Source organism: Narcine bancroftii, chromosome 3 (assembly GCF_036971445.1).
Source record: "Narcine bancroftii isolate sNarBan1 chromosome 3, sNarBan1.hap1, whole genome shotgun sequence".
Taxonomy (NCBI): Eukaryota; Metazoa; Chordata; class Chondrichthyes; order Torpediniformes; family Narcinidae; genus Narcine; species Narcine bancroftii.
Window position 1 is genome coordinate 114,291,447 of NC_091471.1, and position 20,601 is coordinate 114,312,047.

The 20,601-nt window shown below is 36.9% G+C and overlaps 2 protein-coding genes across 4 annotated transcripts in view; one reads left to right on the top strand and one right to left on the bottom strand.

Annotated features, from left to right (window-relative positions):
- LOC138757507 (RELT-like protein 1) overlaps positions 1–20,601 on the top strand; it is a 279,768-nt gene that overhangs the window by 200,086 nt on the left and 59,081 nt on the right. The window contains exon 10 of one of the 3 annotated variants that reach the window (XM_069924977.1): positions 5,956–6,340. The exons of the other annotated variants lie outside the window; for them this stretch is intronic. The gene's annotated coding sequence lies outside the window, so the exon portion shown is untranslated. Of the gene's footprint in view, positions 1–5,955; positions 6,341–20,601 lie in introns of those variants that run through there. 3 annotated transcript variants of the gene reach the window in all.
- LOC138757506 (myb-like protein D) overlaps positions 3,144–20,601 on the bottom strand; it is a 37,071-nt gene continuing 19,613 nt past the window's right edge. The window contains exons 2-3 of the mRNA XM_069924970.1: positions 5,938–6,005; positions 3,144–5,088 (exon numbers count right to left, since the gene is read on the bottom strand). Coding sequence (XP_069781071.1) covers positions 4,296–5,088; positions 5,938–5,969 — 825 coding nt within the window. The 5' untranslated portion in view covers positions 5,970–6,005 and the 3' untranslated portion in view covers positions 3,144–4,295. The remainder of the gene's footprint in view (positions 5,089–5,937; positions 6,006–20,601) is intronic.

Sequence of the window (20,601 nt, forward strand, 5' to 3'; positions counted from 1 at the left end):
ATACTACCTCACCATGGATACTGACTGACTGAACCTTCCTGACTAACCTGCCATGTGGGACTTTGTCAAAGGCCTTACTAAAGTCCATGTAGACAACATCCACAACCTTTCCTGGTAAATTCCTCAAAAAAATAACAACATTTACCTACCATACACCAAGTCATGTTGCTCAGCCCCTGACTATCCAAATACTGGTATATCTGATCTCTTAAACACCAGATTATGTCAGATTTGACTCCTTTATTCAAGTTGATAATTTATCAGGGAATGTGTCATACCATCAGGAATTTGCATGGATACCACAGTGGCAGAAATTTAAAGTTGTTTTGGTCATGGGGGTGGGGGTAGCAGTTTGAATGTACTTACACAACTGGAAATATCAAGGATAATTTAGCTAACTCGATGAGGGATGAGTGTTTCTCATTGCATTACGCGGAGGAAGTGTTTGGGCTCCTGAAAAATGGGAGAGAGAAAATAAAATTGCAGATTTTGAAACTGACCAAAAAGACATGAGATATAGGAGCAAAATTAGGCTATATGGCCCATTGAGTCTGCTCTGCCATTTGAATCATGGCTGATTTTTGTTTTATCTCCCTGTAATATCATTGCCCCTCCGCTTAGCTCTAGAGCACCTCAAAAACAGCAACTCGTACATATGGCTGCTCTTCATCAACTACAGCTCAGCCTTCAACACCATTATTCCCTCAGTGCTGGTCAAGAAGCTACAAACTCTGGGCCTCTGAACTCCACCCCCGCAACTGGATGCTTGATTTTCTCATCAGAAGACCACAGTCAGTACAAATTGGAAACCACGTCTCCACTGATTATCAACACTTGCGCACCCCAAGGATGCGTGCTTAACCTACTGATCTACTCATTATACACTTATGATTGTGTGACCAAACACAATTCTAATTCTATCTATAAGTTTGCTGATGACGCCACAGTTGTCAGCAGAATCACAAATGGCAATGAGGAAGTGTACAGGTGGGAGATAGATCAGCTCGTTGAGTGGTGTCACACCAACAACCTTGCGGTCAACGTTAGCAAAACCAAGGAGATGATTGTAGACTTCAGGAGGGAGTTGGGAACACAACCCAGTCCTTATCAAGGGCTCAGTAGTGGAGAGGATCAAGAACTTCAAATTCCTGGGTATCAACATCTCTGTGGATCTGTCCTGGAGCCTCCATGTTTTTTGAGGGAATTTGGTATGTCACTGAAGACCCTCAAAAACATCTACTTTGTACTGTGAAGAGCACCCTGGCTGGTGGCATACTGTCTGGTATGGAGGTGCCAAATCTTAGGACAAGGAAAAATTCCAAAGAGTTGTTAACTTGGTCTGCGACATCACAGACACCAGACCTCACTCCATCGAGGACATTCACGAGGCAGTGTCTTTGAAAAGTAGCCACTATCCTCAAAGGACCCCCCCTCCACCCAGGCCATGCCCTCTCACTCTGCTACCATCGGGAGAAAGGTACAGGTGCCTAAAGAGTGCACTCAGCGGCACAAGGTCAGCTTCCTTCCCACTAGATTCCTGAATAATCAAAGAACCAGACACTTACCTTTCATGCACTACCATTTATATTTTTATTTTTTATATTATTGTTGTAAGATGGTTATAATATGAATGTTTGCCCTATGATGCTTCCACAAAACACTAACTTTCGTGACTTGTTCTTGACAATAAATTCTGATCCTGACATACCATTGGGCTGTAGGCTACCCAGGTAGTGTTCTAGTTTATGTTTTAACCTTACATTGGTAGTGGACAAGGCTGAGGATTGAGCTTAATGTGAGAATGGATAGGGAAGTACAAAGGCTTGCAACTGGGAACCTAGGGTTAGCCATTAAAAGCAGAGCACAGGTGTCCTTCCTGTAACCTACTCTACACTGTTTGTCTGTTTCACCTTCTGTTCCCTCACCTGGCTTCATTTGCCTAATTCCTCCCCTCACCTGATTCTACCTATTGCCTGCCAGCCCCTGCATCACCCCTCCCAAAAATAGACTACTCCTTTGCCTCCAAAGTTTCTGGTTGACACACTGAGTTCCTCCAACAATTTGTTTTATTTTTGCTTTAGTTTACAACATCTGCTGTCTCTTGTGTCTTTCTAATTGTTACAGCCTTATCCACCTGTGGCAACTTAATATTGTCACACCCTGCTAGCTTATCATCAACCAAGTTTCTGTGTTTGACAACTATTTAAGTACAAATAAGGATGTAGTTCAGTATTAAGAATATATCTGGGTGTAGCGAGCGTGCTAACCGAGTGAAAGAATTAGGCCAGCAGTCAGTGGGCTCATTGGAACTCGTGAGCTTTATTTTGACTAGTGCACTGCTACTTTTAAGGCATTTGAACCTCCCGCCCCTGCGCACCACAAACTATGTCATCGTGATGTAAGCACGCTACTTGCGCGCATGCGGGCCCCAAGCAAAGGAGGCCGCATCGTGCCTTCTCTGATGACGTGCGCGTAACACACGGAACCAGTTTGTCTGGCCGTCTAATATGCATGTTTTGGAAGGGAACGATTTCAAATCAAAATTTGGCAGCAGAGAAGACCTCTTTTGAACTTGATTTAGTACATGAAATCTGACAGTCCTTTATGTTTGCAGTAAATATCTCAATACTAATTTAACATTTTTTGGAAAATATTACGAAGAAATACCAAGCATGATGGAGAAATTATGATGTTTGTATTCAAAATCCTATAATTTTTTTTGGGGCACTGTGGTTTGAAAGTTTCCCACGGTATTTTTGTAGAAGTCTCAGTTAGCATGGATATGAGTCAATCGGTAAAGGGATCTTTCCAAAGTCTACAGTACAATGTGCTGGTGGTTTGAACTACTGGAAAATATTTTATTAAATACCAGATAGCGTTAAGAAAGAGACAACAGAAAAGAACAATTTTCAAATTGAGATGTAAATGGAAAAGGGATTAATTTATTATCTCTGCTACTACTTGTTAACTAATCCAAGCAGGCTGCATAAGAAATATCACATAAAATATTATCAGTTGTAGAAAAAAAAATCCATATACTGTACATCAAACTGGTATTTAAAATATATTGAATATATATATATATATATATATGTACACAAAATTCTCAGTTAAACACTAAAGAGAACTTTTAGTCCAAAATATTTATTCTCATTTCCCATGAGAATAATGAGTTTTCATTTGCAACAGTATATACAAAACTTTTCAATGGTTCTGTTCATGAGTCAGTCATTTGTGAGGCAGTTTTTGTGTATTTGTTTTTGGTAATAAATTCGCATCACTTTTTTTTTGGAAAGCCCAGTTGCTTGTATAAACAAAAAATATGATGATCATGAATTTTTTTGAGTTGATGTCATTTTTAAACTCACTGCTTAAATGCTCAATTTATTTCAAACCTAAATATCTGGGCCTAAATATGTGTTTGCTGCTTGTCAAAGTGTCATTTGTCACATTCATCTCTTGCTTTTATTAACATTCCAGCTGTATGTATCTTTAATACAGGTGAATTTTAATTCTCCTTTCTCTGCAGGAGAAACTGTTATACAGTTGCTTTTGGACTAAGCTCAATGTATTAGGAGACAGAATCTCCTATGCCACAAGGAAATGTTTACCGAACTTAGACGGAAATTATATTTTAATGTTTGTGCAAAGATCATGGCACATGCCTGCTATAAGTGGTGAGGACTATGTATTAGCATGTGTTCTCATTTCTACTGCATTAAAGCATATATCTTCATGTCATCAATGTTCCATAGCAAAATGTTCAAAGGATTAAATGCATTCCATGGTTAATCCATTCAAATTAAGAAAAAACAATTGAACAGGATCATTTTCTCTAAGAAACCCTCTGCCACACTACTGTGGAAGTACTACTTGAAATGCAACACCTCAAGAAGGCAACTCAGTAACACCTTCACAAGAAAATTTTAAAAATGCCTTTGCCAGCAATGCCCATGTTCTGTGAATGAATAAATAAAGGAGCCATTGATTCTTCTTTATACTTTTTAAGGAGGATACTGCCTGCGTTCCCCCATGTATCTGTTGTTTCCTCATCTTTTAAGTGATCTGCTTGCTCCCTAATGCTACAGTAGAACGGTAACTGAGTTAGTTACATTGGCAGATCCAAAGATTTTCAGCCTCCAAGAATAATTTCAGTATATTTAAAAAAAAATAACTTTTAAGTAAATTTATCAGACTGTGGGGGGTCTTGAGATTTTGCTGACTTGAATTGTTATTTGAAACCTAAATTAATGATAGATTCTTCAAGTCTGCTCTGATTCAGAAACACAAACAGCCTATTCCTCCAGGTCATCATCTTCTCCAGCCGTTGCAGCCTCTAGTGCTGCCAGAGCAGCAGCCACCTCTGGATCGTCAATCTCTAGGTTGAATTTCTCTTTTTCAAACAAGTTCTTGGTGAATTTTCCGTCATTGGTAGAAGAGCTTCCCAGATCTTTGTGTCCATTTAAAGCATTGTTTTCTTCATTAGAAGATGTGTTGGATAAACTCCTGATTTCACGCATATCAGCTTCCAGATTGTTTTGAGTGATTTCATCATTTTCCATGGATGACAATTTGCCATTATTTATGTTGGCAATTTTATTATTGTCTGTTACTTTCTCTGCTACTGGAATGTCAGCACTAACCACAACAGGACGATGTGTGGAGAGTCCATTGACTATGTGGCAATCACTTTCAATTCCTGAGTCACGGTGATAGGCTAGTTCATTTTTATTTTCATTATTCATAATATTGTATGAGGAGCAGTTATTTGTATTGATGGGGTGCGGTGCAACTCTGCTAGATGCTTGAAGGGCTTGGTTATTATTTAACATGCGTGTTGCATTAATGTTAACACCATCATAGGCATCTTCAACTATCTTATTTTGTCCACATTCTGTATTTTTCGATGCATTATTTTCACTTAATTTTATCTCTGCATCTTGTTCTTCCAAGTTTACTTTATCTAACGATGAAGCAACAATATGGTTGGTTTTGTCCTTGTTGTGGAAAGTAGTCTCATTGTTTCTACAATTAATTTCATTTCTTACAGTAGATGGTAGTTCTACAATAGCTGGTCCAAAGATGTACCTGAAACAATAAAAAAAACTGTTGCCACAGGTGCTTATTTTTAAAAGCATTTATTAAGCAAATGTTAACAATGGTGGAGTCTAGGATTATATTGTTCTTCAGGCTTGATTTCTAAATTAGTTGTAAAATTCATCATTTTTAAAGAGTGATACACACAAGGCAGATTTCAGGTTCTCTCTCTATTCGGTGCTGTATGAACTAGAGAACGGTGAACGCTGTTGTGATGGATGAAAAACCTTTGAAAGGCTATTGAAGAGGTGGGTTTCATGGAAGATTTCAAACAAACAAGAGTTTTGTTGGATCTGCCCAAGCCTGCTTCGCATGCACCTGGACTATCCTGTTCTGTGAGTGAAAGAGCTCACAAGAGTGAAGACCGAGTGAGGCATATCCTGCAGGGCAGAGGAAGCTCTGTACCTTCAGCAGTCCTCAGCTGTCGTACCGTGAGGACTTGCTCCTAGAACACCCTGATTGCTTTTGAAAATGAAATGCCTTTTAAAGATCTGTGATTGAAAAGAGATTTAAAAATGTTGCAGTAGGTTTAATTGTTTCAAAAATCAATAAAAGCCAACTAATCTCTTGGGACCACCTAGAAGAAGAAGAAAATATGATCTCGACATTTGACCATGCACATGTGGAAATCCAAGACCAGCTGATCAATGAACTCTCTGGTGCCATGTTGTTTGGTCTGGTCTGAGCTATCAGAGATAGAAGTAGTAATGAAGAAATACACACTCAATTAAGACCTCAGCTCAAACATACCAGAAAACAGTTTTATGATTTGCAAATGCTACGGATAAATGAATATAACACATTCCCGAATATGTTGCCTTGAAAATCTATTTCTCTCACCTTCTTATCATTCTACAGCACCTGCACCCCATCTGAGCCAGCTGTAGTCAAATCCTGGGAGACATGTGCTGTTTAAAATGGAAAAAAAAACAGGTGATGACAAGGAATTGAAATTATTAATCTCAAGAACAGCAATGGTATATTCTGTTAACAGTGCTGAGATACAGTATATATGTGTACTGCCTCATTCCCGTTAGACACCATCAAGGAGAAGACAAAGAATGAACGACAAATCAAAATGTGGTACATTGAAGAAGATGAATAGAAATGGAAATGAAGTACTGTTTCTATTTCTGTTGAATATGTGAATTTTCAGCTGTTTCAGCATGCATTACAGTCAGAAATGTGAATATTACCAAGGCAAATGTATAATTTAACAAAGCATGGAGAAGAGCAAATGATTATTGCATGCCATGGAAGGAAGGAAACATTAAAATGATTAGAAATCAAGTTTGTTTATTATCATCTGACTTGACATATAGTATCCAGCCTGACAAAACACCATTTGGCTGGCGCACAGTGAACACACATACATAACAATTCACAGTACACTATAATAACATGAACTCTACAGAAAGGTATAATTTAAAATATAAATATTTTGGAATGATTTACTCAAGTTATAGGAAGAATATCTTACTTTCATGTGCATTATGTTTATGGCTTCTGTCATATAGCTCTAATGCAGAGTTACTGGCAATAACATGAAATTGTCTTTCCATATGCTCTTACATTAATTATTGGATAACAACCAAAAGCAGGAACATGGCTGACTTTTACTTTTGTCGCACCCTAAATTGCTGCACAGATTGAGATCAATGAATTTGATGTCACCTGGAAATGAAAGCTGGGTGTGTTATCCTGTGTGTCATACTTATATATCAAGCAGACTTTGGAATGGCAGAAATAAAGGACGAGCAATTAAATTTGTAACACTTACTGAAGAAGGCTTAGCACTATGTGAATTTTAAAAAAATCAGTGAAGCTATATATATTTCTGTCACAGTTAGCTTGGAAAACGAGTGCAAATGTGAATCACCAAAAAAATCCATAGTCTCCTAATCACTGTCATTTGACTGTTCCGATGCTGGATTCAAAGACCCGTGGAGTAGTGCAGACTTCTAGCGACTTTGCTAGGGTATTTGTCCAATGCATATAGTAGAGGGAGGAAAAAAGTCTGTGGTTAATAATGCCTGACATAACTAAATGAGTCAAATAAAATATTTAATTGTTTTTATGTTTTCCAGTGTTTTTAACAGAAGTCTTAATTTTTACAGGTTTGGAATGGAGTCATTTTATTTTTGTTTTCCCGTGTTTGTGATGTCAGAAATGTTGAAGCACACTCAGATTGTTTGACAGTTTAATAAACTGTCAAATCACTTTTATGGGAGGGACTTAATGAAGTCCTGCAGTGTAATGCTAGTTAGGATTGATAGACTCAGTGCAGCATTGGGCCTTACTGATTACTGGCTATGTTCAGGAATTTCTTTCCAGAGAATCTAACCATGTAAATGTTAACCCAATACATAATGAAATAATAAGTTCCATTACACAGAGTTATCCAAGACAAAATTGTCAAACTTTTGAATAATCAATGGCATTTACTGAGAAAACTTATATCCACCTTAAAATCCACAGACTTAAAGCAAGAAGGGGAAATAGTCGTGGATGGTTTCTACTGATTACTCTCCAGGAACCTCGGCTAGAAAATATAAATTATAACCTTGTAGAAAAACAATATAGCAAGCAGCTGTTGTATCGCTGTTATACAAAGACCACAAGACATAGGAGCAGAATAGGCCATTCAGCCCATTGAGCCTGCCTTGCCACTTAATTATGACCTAATCTATTTTCTCACTCAACCCCTATAGTTAGCCTTTTCCTCATAATCTTTGATACCCTGGCTAATCAAGAATGTATCCATCTCTGCCTTAAATATACCCAATGACTTGACCGTCACAACTGCCTGTGGCAACAAATTCAACAGATTTAGCACCCTCAAACTGAAGAAAATGTCTCAAATATTGCTTTAATTTCAGGAACAGAAGGAAGTAACAGATGACAATTTTATGTCATCTGGATATGTAATTTAAATAAAAATCTTTCAGTCATTCAAGGAATCAGCAAGGGTGTGATACTATCTATTTTATGCTTTAGTGCTTTTTAAGAAATTCATGGCATGCACAGCCCTGTGGCAGCACAGCAGGGCCTGACAAAGTAGGAGAATGGAACATATGGGGAGAAGGAGGCCTAATGATTATAAAAAATGAGCAACAATAATGAACTGAGACACTTGACAAAGACAGATTGGAGCTGGAAGAACAAAACAGGCCATTGATTTATTGCTTGTTTTTTGGCACCACCACAAATCCTTTTTCCGCTATTACCTTCAGTGCGTTAAACTGATGATTCACTGTGTTTTAGACGTGCTATGTTCTCACACAAATATGTGCACGGGTCTGCTTTATAAAAAGCATACCCATAAGAACAGAAGAAATAAAGGCAGAAGTTGGCCATAGAATCTATTGAGCCCATTCGGCCATTCAAGAAGATTATGATTGATTGAAAGAAAGACTTGCACTTTATCTAGTGATACCTTCCATATCCCTTTCAGAATTCCCCCATGTGCTCGATTCCTGCTATTGTAGTGGGCCTTGCTGTGCCATCATGTTATAGTATATGGCAGGAATCTATTATAAAATACCACAGCATAAGATAAACTTGATATTATACCATCACCAGATCCTGAAATGATAAAAGGACTTCTGTGTGTTCCAGTCAGTTTCTTGGGTGAGAATGCAAAACAATTGAAATAGTCTTTAATCTGGGAACAAATGCGCTTTTGTGGTTGCAAGTTCATGCTATTCTAAATTTCATTTGACAATCAAATGGATTCAGTGTGTGATTTACATACCTCTTTAATATCACCCCTCAATATCAGTCTCCTACACCTCAGGGAGAAAAGTCTCAGTCAATCCAGCTTCCCTGTAGTTCATGCCACCCAACCCTGCTAACATCCTTGTGAATATTTTTTTGCACCTTTTCTTTCCTATAACTAGGTAAACAGAACTGCAAACAATACTCCAAATATGATCTCAGCAATATCTTGTACAGTTGTCAAGTGACATCCCTGCTCCTGTACTCAATGCTGTGAGCAATGAAGAGTTTGCCAGATTCCTTTGCCATTACCTTGCCTACAAGTGTCACCACTTTCAAGCAACTAAGTATCTGTGTTCCCAGATCTCCCAGTTCTACAGCTCTCTAAAGGACCCTAATTACCATTAAATCCTGCCCTAGCTTAACTTACTAAAATACACCTTGCACATATTGAGTTAAATTCCATCAGCCATTCCTTGGCCCACTTTCCTATTTCATCTAACCCTTCGGTAATCTCAAATAATCTTTCTCTGTCCAGTGCATCACCAATTTTGGTATTATCTACAAACTTATTAACTTCATCCATGTGATATGACCTTCCAGACTAGCCCAACACAAGGTCTTGCTGAAGTCTATGTCTCATCCTCGTCAATCCTCTGGGGTATACCTTTATAAAATTCAATCACATTTCTCTTTTTTTAATACTTTTTAAAAAATTTGAGCCACATTACATTCAAATATAATAATTCATATGCAAAAAACAAGGTGGTATATACCAAATCCCTCCTCCCTCACTTCCTCTCATCCACCTCAATACCCCTCTCCAATCCCAACTACCCCAACTCCAAAGATAGAAGAAAGAAAGGAACTCCACCCATCAATAATAATTAAATGCCATGGAGTAGGGTAACACCACCACAATGTTCCAAAGAAAGTTCAAAACTTTAAACCCATATAATCCAAATAAGGGCTCCACATTTTCCAATAAAAAAGATAATGATCATGTAAATTATAAATTATATTTTCCAATGGAATGTATGATCTCAATTCAATATGCCATCGTTGCAAACTTAAATCAATCTAATTTTTCCATGTAATCATTATACATTTTCTCGCTTCAGCCAAGGCTAATCTCAAAAACGCAATTTGATACCTACTTAATCTCAATTTCAAACCCAACATTTTAATGTTACCTAATAAAAATAATCTTGGTTCCATCAACAATTTAATCATAAAAATTTTCTCTAAAACCTCATTGCATCCAAAAAGGTTTAATAATATCACATGACCAAGTAGAATGTAAAAAATAGCCTACTTCTTTATGATACTTAAAACATAAATCTGAAGAAACTAAATTATGTCTCTAATTTTTCAGGAGTTAAATTTAACTGATGTATAAAATTATAATGAACTATCTATATCTCACATTGACAATCTTAGTCATACTATCTTCTTAAATTTCTCCAATCTCCCTGATCAATTGCTACTCCCAAATCTTTTTCCCACTTTAATCTAGACTTATGCAAATCTATTTTTGGCATTTTATTTTGTAATAATGTATATATTTCTGATACAAATTTTTTCTTCCCAGCTTCCATAAGTAGAATTTCAAATTTTGACTGCCTTGATAATTTTAAAGCTTGTCCAAAATTATCCAGTAATAAAGCTCTAATGTGATAATACAAAAAAAAAGATGATGGAATATTTGGGAATGTTTTTGGGAGATAAATTGGGAAAAGTAAAGTAGGTGACACACGCACACACTTTAAAACATATACTATTTGAAATACTGAAGAATTCATATTCAGTGACTTTACAGAAACTATGGAGAATGCTATGGAGATTTCACAAGTGGCTGTTAATTGAAGTGAATGAATGGGCTATATAAAGCAGGAGACAGGCTGTCTTTTGATACCTTTTTTGTAAGACTTTTGACAAAATTGCTCAGAGGTCATTGAGGAGTTTTTGTTTACCTAAAAAAAACAGCAGATGAATCTGGAGAAGGTCAGGGGTTTTACAAGTGGGAGAGAGACAGACAGACAGACAGATAGAAGGGAGTCTTGGACTGTCTGTGACACAGAAAGTTGTAACAATCCAGGAGAAGCATGAATATTGAACTGGTAGTTCTGTCCTTCTCTCAACCATGTTTTAGCCATGGTTAGAATATTTCAGTCCATATACTGTATCAATTCATGTGCTGAGTTTGTCTGCCTAAAGTGTCAGCCTTCTGGCATTAAAATAAATACTATTTAGTCTTATCAGATTCGAGATTACTTTATTGTCATGTAATAATAAAGAAATTGTAATAGTACATGAAATCTTGCCTGCAAAAAGGCAGAGTCACCATTAGTATTGCCCAGCAGCCCTTAAATTAAGAGAAAGAAGTGAAAGAGAATCCCTTCAGAGACACCAAGTGTACGTGGATTCGTCTCCAGCACTCCCGCAGCCTCTGCAGCCACACAGACCCCTATTCGTCCATTGGCAACCAGAGTTTGGAAACCAGAGTTTCAGATCCAAATCTCCGATATGACCATGAAGCCTTCAGTGCCCGAGGCCTTTTGGCACAGCTGTTACAGGATTTCTGGCAGCGCTGTCATTTTTAAATTCTACCCCTGCCAGCCCAGACTACTGAATTTGCTTGATTTAACAATTATATTTGGCTGAATTTAGTCACACCACTGCTTTGGGTCCTACACACTGCCAAGCTAGTTGAAAACTACTGCTTGTGCCTGCTCCTTGATTCTGGCCCCAGGAAGACAACAAGCCATTCTGACTGCTAAGGAATGCCTCATTGTGTCCCTGAATAAAGACCCTCATTGTGATTGCACAGCTAAACTTCACCCTCCCTGTTCTACAGCAAAATCAGCCATGGATGTCACTGATCTATCTGCTGCTGCAGAGATATTTGAGAGTGGGATAGCCCTAGAGAACTTCTATACTATGTTCTTCTCACCTCAAAGTCATTCATGAACCTGAATGAACCTTTGATGTGACCATCTCCCTGAAACCACCATTTATATACTCTCTTCCTCTTGAAATCTCTTGTGAGTCCAATGCTGCTCCATCTGATCCTTGACTACTGCAGCTAGTTAAATCTCCTGCAGATGTACTCAAAAGGGGCCCTTGACCTTTCCCTGGTCTATATCTGAACAAGTGGAATGAAATCTGAAAGTTTGTCTTCGTGACTCAATTAAAATTGCCATCTGAAAATCTAAATTAATCTTGGTTTTTATGTCAAACAGGATAGAATATAACATTGAAGCATCCGTCATACAAAATTATGATCAGAAGCATTTTATTTGGTTTTGGTATCAGCTTTCAAGATTGATATATTGTCTACAAATGATGTAGAAGACAGATTGACAGAATAATATTGTAACTAATGAGGCTAACATGAGAATAGACTTTATAAACCTAATTTGTTCTCCCATCAGTTTTTAAAATTGAAGAGTGATCCAAATGCATTGGCTCAAAAGATAAAAAAAGCTCCATATGGTAGATACAATGAAATTTCACTGAGAGTATTTAGAGCAAATGGCCACAATCTTTTAAAATAAATTCTTGCAAATTAGGAATACAATCAGAAACTGCTTCTTTTATACAAATAGAGATGAAAATCTGAAACTCACCCAGAAAACGTTGTGGATGCTGAGTTGACTAAATTTTCAAATCTGTGGTTGATAGATGTTTGTTTAGGAGCTCATGAATGAAAGGTGAGTCAACAGGATTGGTATACAGATTACTAGTAGTTATAAACTGATTGAATGAAGATACAGATTTAAGGAGCTCGATATCCTTTTCTTTTTCTGTTACTATAAGTTGGGTTACTTTGTGTCAACTTTCAAATTCCCTTGGAACAAGGTTTTTTAAAGTTGCAAACAGCTTTTTCTTGAGTGGATTCACTATTTGGCCTGACTGACAGTGAAAAGAGAAATAAAGTTAACATTTTAGGACAAAGGCCCTTCTGATCTGCAGAATGTTTCCTGTGTTTAATGTTTTTGTTTCAGATTTTCAGCATCCATGGCTTTTTGATTCCCATCTGAAAATATTAGATTCAGGTCTGGTCTGACATACTGTAAAGGAAATATAAAAGTTGTTGTACTCATGCCAGATTGGATGGCTCATTATAGATAGGTGGACAATATGCTGCTGCATGAGGTTCAGCCCATTCAGAGCCCTAGATTACTGGGCCGCACCATATGTCCTGGCTGGGGCAAGAAAAGGTATTCAATATCTCCAAGACCTTACATTCAGGTCTGGATTCAGTCTTATTCTACCACAAACCTCCATGTCCTGATTCTGTTATAATTTCCGTCATATTGATGAATATGTTTTTATACCGAATTCTGATTAATGCCATTCATTTCAATTTACTAAATAGCAAAGTTACCTTGACCTTACTTGGTTCTGTATTTACTAAAAAGGATATTGTCTATAGACTTTTCAATCGAGTACGCGCGATGCCTCATACGCCAGACTGTTGTTCATGTTCAGCACAGTTATACCTCAGAGGCTGGTGGATAAACTGTCCTCGCTGGGATTCAGTACTGATTCTGCTACTGATTCCTGGACTCCTTGAATGAAAGACCACAGTCTGTCCAGGTTGGCAGCTAAACCTCAAGCCCCATTGCACTGAGCACAGGCGCGGTGAGGGCTGTCTGCTCAGCCCATTAATGTTCACGCTGCTAACTCATGACTGTTGGTTCGACTTCAACAGAATCAGCAAGTTTGCAGATGACACAATGGTAGTTGGGCCTCATCAGCAACGCTGATGAGTCGGCTTACAGAGAGAAGGTTGAAAGGTTTGTACAGTGGTGCAAGAGCAGCAACCTGATTCTCAACATGGACAAGACAAAGGAGATGATTGTGGACTTCATGAGGATGAAGGACAACTCCCTGCAACATATCAATGGGGGCTCCATCATAGAGAGAATGGGGAGTACAGAGTTCCTTTGTATCCATTTAAAGGACGACCTATCCAGGACACACAACACTTCATCGTTAGTCAGGAATAGGCAGCAGGACCTACACATCCTTAAGGATGTCCTACAGGAGTACAATAGAGAGTGCCCTGGCTGGCTGCATCATAGTATGGTATTAGATCGAAGGGCAATAAGGAGGGTGATTAAATCTGCTAGGGACTCCCTTCCCTCTATCGATGATATCTACTGGGAGTGGTGCTTAAAGAATCATTGAGGACCCTTACCATTCAGCCCTCAGTATCTTTGAGACACTGCCTTCAAAGAAGAGAACAGGAGCATAAAAACCTGGAATGCCTGGTTGGGAAACACTTCCTGCAGATGGTGGTGAGACTGTTGAAAAATCTTAGAAATCCTTAAATTATTTTCATGTGTATTCATTTTGAATTGCTTTGTATACAGGTAGTCCCCGATTTACAACTATCCAGACATACAACCAAAATTTTTTAAAAAGTAAAGAGAAAATATAACATTTATGCAGTTTATGTTGAATTTGACAAACTATAACAGAAATATAGGTATGCAAGAGCAAAAATGTGTGCACTTACTTTGTTAGTCGGCATCCCAGTGTCTATAGGGTGGCCGTGGCTATCTTGATTCCTGTGTGCATGCCCATCTTCATTTGGCACATGCATGGTGGTTTCATATATTAGAGATTGGTTGGTACATGCACAAGAGTGAAGCACCCAGACGATATTGAATTCACACCCATAACTCTTGCATATGTGCCAACAAAACACCAATACACGAACCCACCGTGCATGCGCCAAATGCAGACTTGTGCACACGCACAGGAATCAAGATGGCCACGCCCAGCCTAAGGACCCCAAGACACCAAATATCAAGGTAAGTACGCACATATTGGCTCGTACAATACAGCCCCCAAGCACGGACCAAGAGCCTCACCCAGGCTCCAAACATCTTTTGTCAATAGTAGGCTCTACAAGGGAATTTTGACATATGTCCATTCTGAGATATGACTAGTCGACCAGAACAGAACATGGACGTATGTCAGGGAGTAGCTTTATATGCCATTTCTGTATAGGGTGGAGGGTGTGTGTGTTTTTGTGTGTATGAGTGTGTGACTGTGTGTACATGTGTATGAATATGTTGTGTGTGTATGTGTGAGCACACATGCATTCTGGATGGGAGATACCCTGTTTCGTTGGGTTGTTTGTGTACAATCAGATAACAATAAACATGAACTTGAAAGACATGGCTACATGGATGGTTAGTCAAGAGGGTTCAGATGCTAGGCATTTATGGTGAAGTAATGAAATGGATTCAACAATGGCTGGATGGGAGAAGCCAGAGAGTAGTGGTGGATGATTACTTCTCAGACTGAAGACCTGTGACTAATGGTGGGCCTCATAGATCGGTGCTGGGACCATTGTTGCTTGTTGTCTATATTAACGATCTGGATGATAATGAGGTAAATTTGATCAGCAAGTTTACAGATGACACAAAGTTTGGAGGCATTGTGGACAGCAATGAAGACTTTCAAAGCTTGCAGAGGGATCTGGACCAGATGGAAAAATGGGATGAAAAATGGCAAATGGAATTTAATGCAGACAGGTGTGAGGTGTGGCAATTTTGAAGGATAAACTAAGAAAGGACATGCATGGTAAATGGTAGGGCTCTGATGAGTGCAGTAGAACAGAGGAATCTGGGAATACAGATACTTAATTCCCTGAAAGTGGTGTCACAGATAGATAGGGTTGTAAAGAGAGTTTTTGGCATATAGGCCTTCCTAAATCAAAGTATTGAGAATAGGAATTGGAATGTCATAGTAAAGTTATATAAAACATTGGCTAAATTTGGAGTATTGTTTGTAGTTTTGGTCTCCTAACTACAGGAAAGATCAATAAGATTGAAAGAGTTCAGAGTAGATTTATGGGGATGTTACCCGGTCTTCAGGGAACTGAGTTACTGGGAAAAGTTAAACAGATTAGAACCTTATTCCCTGCAGTGTAGAAGAATGAGGGGAAATTTGATAGAGGTAGAGAGTAAATGTAGGCAGGCTTTTTCCACTGAGGGTATGTGAGATACAAACCAGAGGACATGGGTTAAGGGTGTGTGACAGATTATGTTATATTTTATATTATGTATAGATATGTTTTTGGAAGATAGATTGTGGGGTTTTAGTTAGGCCACAAACAGATGCAAACACTTCAAAACAGATCTCATTTTAAAATGCAAGAGTTATACATAAGGTAGTGTCTGCAAAAACAATAGACTCCTGATATTGGTGAACTTGGAGGAGTGAGAAGTGAGATTGGACTATGAATCAAAGAACTTTTCTGAACTTACGCACCCATGACATACATGTGCGCTTAGAAAATTAATAGTAATAAGTTAAAGTTTGATCCTGTTTTTATGTTTAAAGAAAATTTAAAGTAACTTTTGTTTTTTTTAAATTTTTTTATTTTTCACACTATAAACCACATTGATCAAGATACATACATTTTTCTTTTCAAATATATAGAATGTTGTTTTCTCCCCCCCCACCTCTTCCCATCCCACCCTCCCTACCTCCCCTCCCATTCATTTAAAGTCCAGAATCTAAGATACATTAAACCCGTCAAACAATGTTGTCACTCAATAAAAATAAACAAGAAGTTCCACTGAGTCAATTCTTTTCATTTCCTTCTCCTTCTATCATTTTAGGTGGTAGATGTCCCCGGTAGGTTTTCTCTATTGTGTTTCATGTATGGCTCCCATATTTGTTCAAATATTGTAAAATTATTTCTTAAATTATATGTTATTTTTTCTAATGGAATACATTTATTCATTTCTATATACCATTGTTGTATTCTCAAGTTATCTTCTAATTTCCAGGCTGACATAATACATTTTTTTGCTACAGCTAGGGCTATCATAAATCTTTTTTGTGCACCATCCAAATCGAGTCCAAATTCTTTGTTTTTTATGTTACTTAGGAGGAAGATCTCTGGGTTTTTTGGTATATTGCTTTTTGTGATTTTATTTAATATCTGGTTTAGATCTTCCCAAAATTTTTTCACTTTCTCACATGTCCAAATTGCATGAATTGTTGTTCCCATTTCCTTTTTACAGCGAAAACATCTGTCAGATACTGTTGGGTCCCATTTATTTAACTTTTGAGGTGTAATGTATAGCCTGTGTATCCAGTTATATTGTATCATACGTAACCTCGTGTTTATTGTATTTCTCATAGTTCCAGAGCATAACTTCTCCCATGCTTCCTTCTTTATCTTTATGTTTAAATCTTGTTCCCATTTTTGTTTAGTTTTACCATTTGTTTCCTCATTCTCCTTTTCTTGCAGTTTAATATACATATTTGTTATAAATGTTTTGATTATCTTTGTGTCTGTAATCACATATTCAAAATTACTTCCTTCTGGTAACCTCAGACTGCTTCCCAATTTGTCCTTCAAGTAGGATTTCAGTTGGTAGTATGCCAACACTGTATCTTGAGTTATATTATGTTTATCCTTCATTTGTTCAAAGGATAGTAATTTATTTCCTGAAAAGCAATTTTCTATTCTTTTGATCCCTTTTTTCTCCCATTCTCTAAAGGAAAGGTTATCTATTGTAAAAGGAATTAGCTGATTTTGCGTCAGTATTAGTTTTGGTAATTGGTAATTTGTTTTATTCGTTTCTACATGAATCTTCTTCCAAATATTGAGCAGAAGATGTAATACTGGAGAATTCCTACATTGTACCAATTTTTCATCCCATTTATATAATATATGTTCAGGTATCTTCTCCCCTATTTTATCTGGTTCTAATCTAGTCCAATCTGGCTTTTCCCTTGTTTGATAAAAATCGGATAGGAATCTTAATTGTGCGGCTCTATAATAATTTTTAAAGTTTGGCAGTTATAAGCCTCTTTGTTCATACCATTCTGTTAATTTATTTAGTGCTATCCTCGGTTTCCCACCTTTCCATAAAAATTTCCTTATTATTTTCTTTAACTCCTTGAAGAATTTCTCCGTCAAGTGTATTGGCAATGCCTGAAATAGGTATTGTATCCTTGGGAAAATGTTCATTTTAATACGGTTTATCCTTCCTATTTGTGTTAGTGGTAAGTCTTTCCAATGCTCTAAGTCGTACTATAATTTTTTCATTAATGGATAATAATTGAGTTTATATAGATGGCCGAGGTTTTTATTTATTTGTATACCTAGATATCGTATTGCTTGCATTTGCCATCTTAATGGTGATTCCTTCTTAAATTTTGAGAAATCCGCATTATTCATTGGCATTACTTCACTTTTATTTGCGTTAATCTTGTAACCCAACACTTCTCCATATTCCTTCAATTTCTTATGTAATTCTGTTATTGATATTTCTGGTTCTGTTAAGTATACTATAACGTCATCTGCAAATAAACTGATTTTATATTCCTTGTCTTTTATTTTTATCCCTTTTATTTTATTTTCTGTTCTTATCAATTCTGCTAGTGGTTCTATAGCTAACGCGAACAATAAGGGTGATAGTGGGTATCCCTGCCTTGTTGATCTGCTTAAGTGCTTTGATATATATCCATTTACTGTCACTTTCGCCAATGGCCCCATATATAATGCTTTAATCCAATTAATATACTTCTCTGGTAAACTGAATTTTTGTAATACTTTGAATAAATAATTCCATTCTACTCTGTCAAAGTCCTTCTCTGCGTCTAAAGCAACTGCTACTGTTGGAGCTTTATTCCCTTCTACTGCATGAATTAAGCTAATAAATTTACAAATATTGTCTGTGGTTCGTCTTTTTTTAATAAATCCAGTTTGGTCTAGATTTACTATTTTTGGTACATAGTCGGCTAATCTGTTTGCTAATAGTTTAGCTATTATCTTATAATCTGTGTTAAGTAAAGATATTGGTCTATATGACGCTGGTGCGAGTGGATCTTACCCTGTCTTTGGTATTACTGTAATTATTGCTGTTTTGCATGAATCTGGTAAGCTTTGTGTTTTATCAATCTGGTTGATTACTTCCAGGAGGGGAGGAATTAATAAATCTTTAAATGTTTTATAGAATTCTATTGGGAATCCATCCTCTCCTGGTGTTTTATTATTTGGTAGTTTTTTTTATTATCTCTTGTATTTCTACTATTTCAAATGGTTCTGTTAATTTATTTTGTTCCTCTATTTGTAATTTTGGTAGTTCAATTTTAGTTAAAAATTCATCTATTTTGTCTTCTTTCCCTTCGTTTTCAGTTTGGTATAATTGTTCGTAGAATTCTCTGAAGTTTTCATTAATCTCCTTTGGATTATATGTGATTTGTTTGTCTTTTTTCCTTGATGCCAATACCATTCTCTTAGTTTGTTCTGTCTTAAGCTGCCATGCTAGAATTTTGTGCGTTTTTTTCTCCTAGTTCATAATATTTCTGTTTTGTCTTCATTATGTTCTTCTCCACCTTATATGTTTGTAGTGTTTCATATTTTATTTTTTTATCTGCAATTCTCTTCTTTTAGTTGTGTCTTCCTTCATTGCTAATTCTTTTTCTATATTTACTATTTCCCTTTCCAACTGCTCTGTTTCCTGATTGTAGTCCTTCTTCATCTTGGTTACATAACTTATTATTTGTCCTCTGATGAACGCTTTCATTGCGTCCCATAGTATAAACTTATCTTTCACTGATTCCGTATTTATTTCAAAGTACATTTTAATTTGTCTATCAATGAATTCTCTAAAATCCTGCCTTTTAAGTAGCATGGAGTTTAATCTCCATCTATACATTCTTGGAGGGATGTCCTCTAGCTTTACTGTCAATATTAAGGGTGAATGGTCCGATAGTATTCTAGCTTTATATTCTGTTTTTCTTACTCTGTCTTGCATACGAGCTGATAACAGGAATAGGTCTATTCTTGAGTATGTTTTATGTCTACCCGAATTATATGAATATTCCTTTTCCTTTGGGTGTTGTTTCCTCCATATATCCAAAAGTTGCATTTCTTGCATCGATTTAATTATAAATTTGGTTACTTTGTTCTTTCTGTTAATTTTTTTCCCAGTTTTGTCCATATTTGAATCCAAATTAAGGTTGAAATCCCCTCTTATCTTGCATAAACTTTTGATCTTCTTCATTAGGTGAATATACATTGAGTAAATTCCAAAACTCCGAATATATCTGACATTTTATCATTACATATCTCCCTGCTGGATCTATTATTTCCTCTTCTATTTTAATTGGTACATTTTTACTGATTAATATAGCTACTCCTCTAGCTTTTGAATTATATGACGCTGCTGTTACATGTCCTACCCAATCTCTCTTTAATTTCTTGTGCTCCATTTCAGTTAAATGTGTTTCTTGCACGAAAGCTATATCAATTTTTTCTTTTTTCAGTAAATTTAGCAGTTTTGGTTATGTATTCTGTTAATATTTAAAGTCATATAGTTCAACGTAGCCATTTCATACTTTGTTTATCTTTCCTTTCCGTTTCCTCATCATCACCTTTCCTTCTTATCCATTTCTGCTTTCTTGTTTTGAACACTTTATAAGACAACATTTCTAAAACATCAAACATTTCCCTTATTCTCCTATCTAAAATTTCTTTAACCCCACTATCCCCTCCCCTTCCTGAGTTGCCCACCACATCTCCCCTCTCCATTTGGATTTGCGAATTCACTCGCAAGCGTCAACTGATTTCGCAGTGACTGTAACTCCTCCCCACCCAGCCCCCCCAAGAAAAGATTTCAATTTTCATATATAACAAAGGTCACTCTCTTAATTCCCTCCTTACTTCCTCTCTTCCCTTTCTTTCCCTTATTAATTCTTATCTATACTCTATATATTTTCCTTTAAATACGGATACACTCA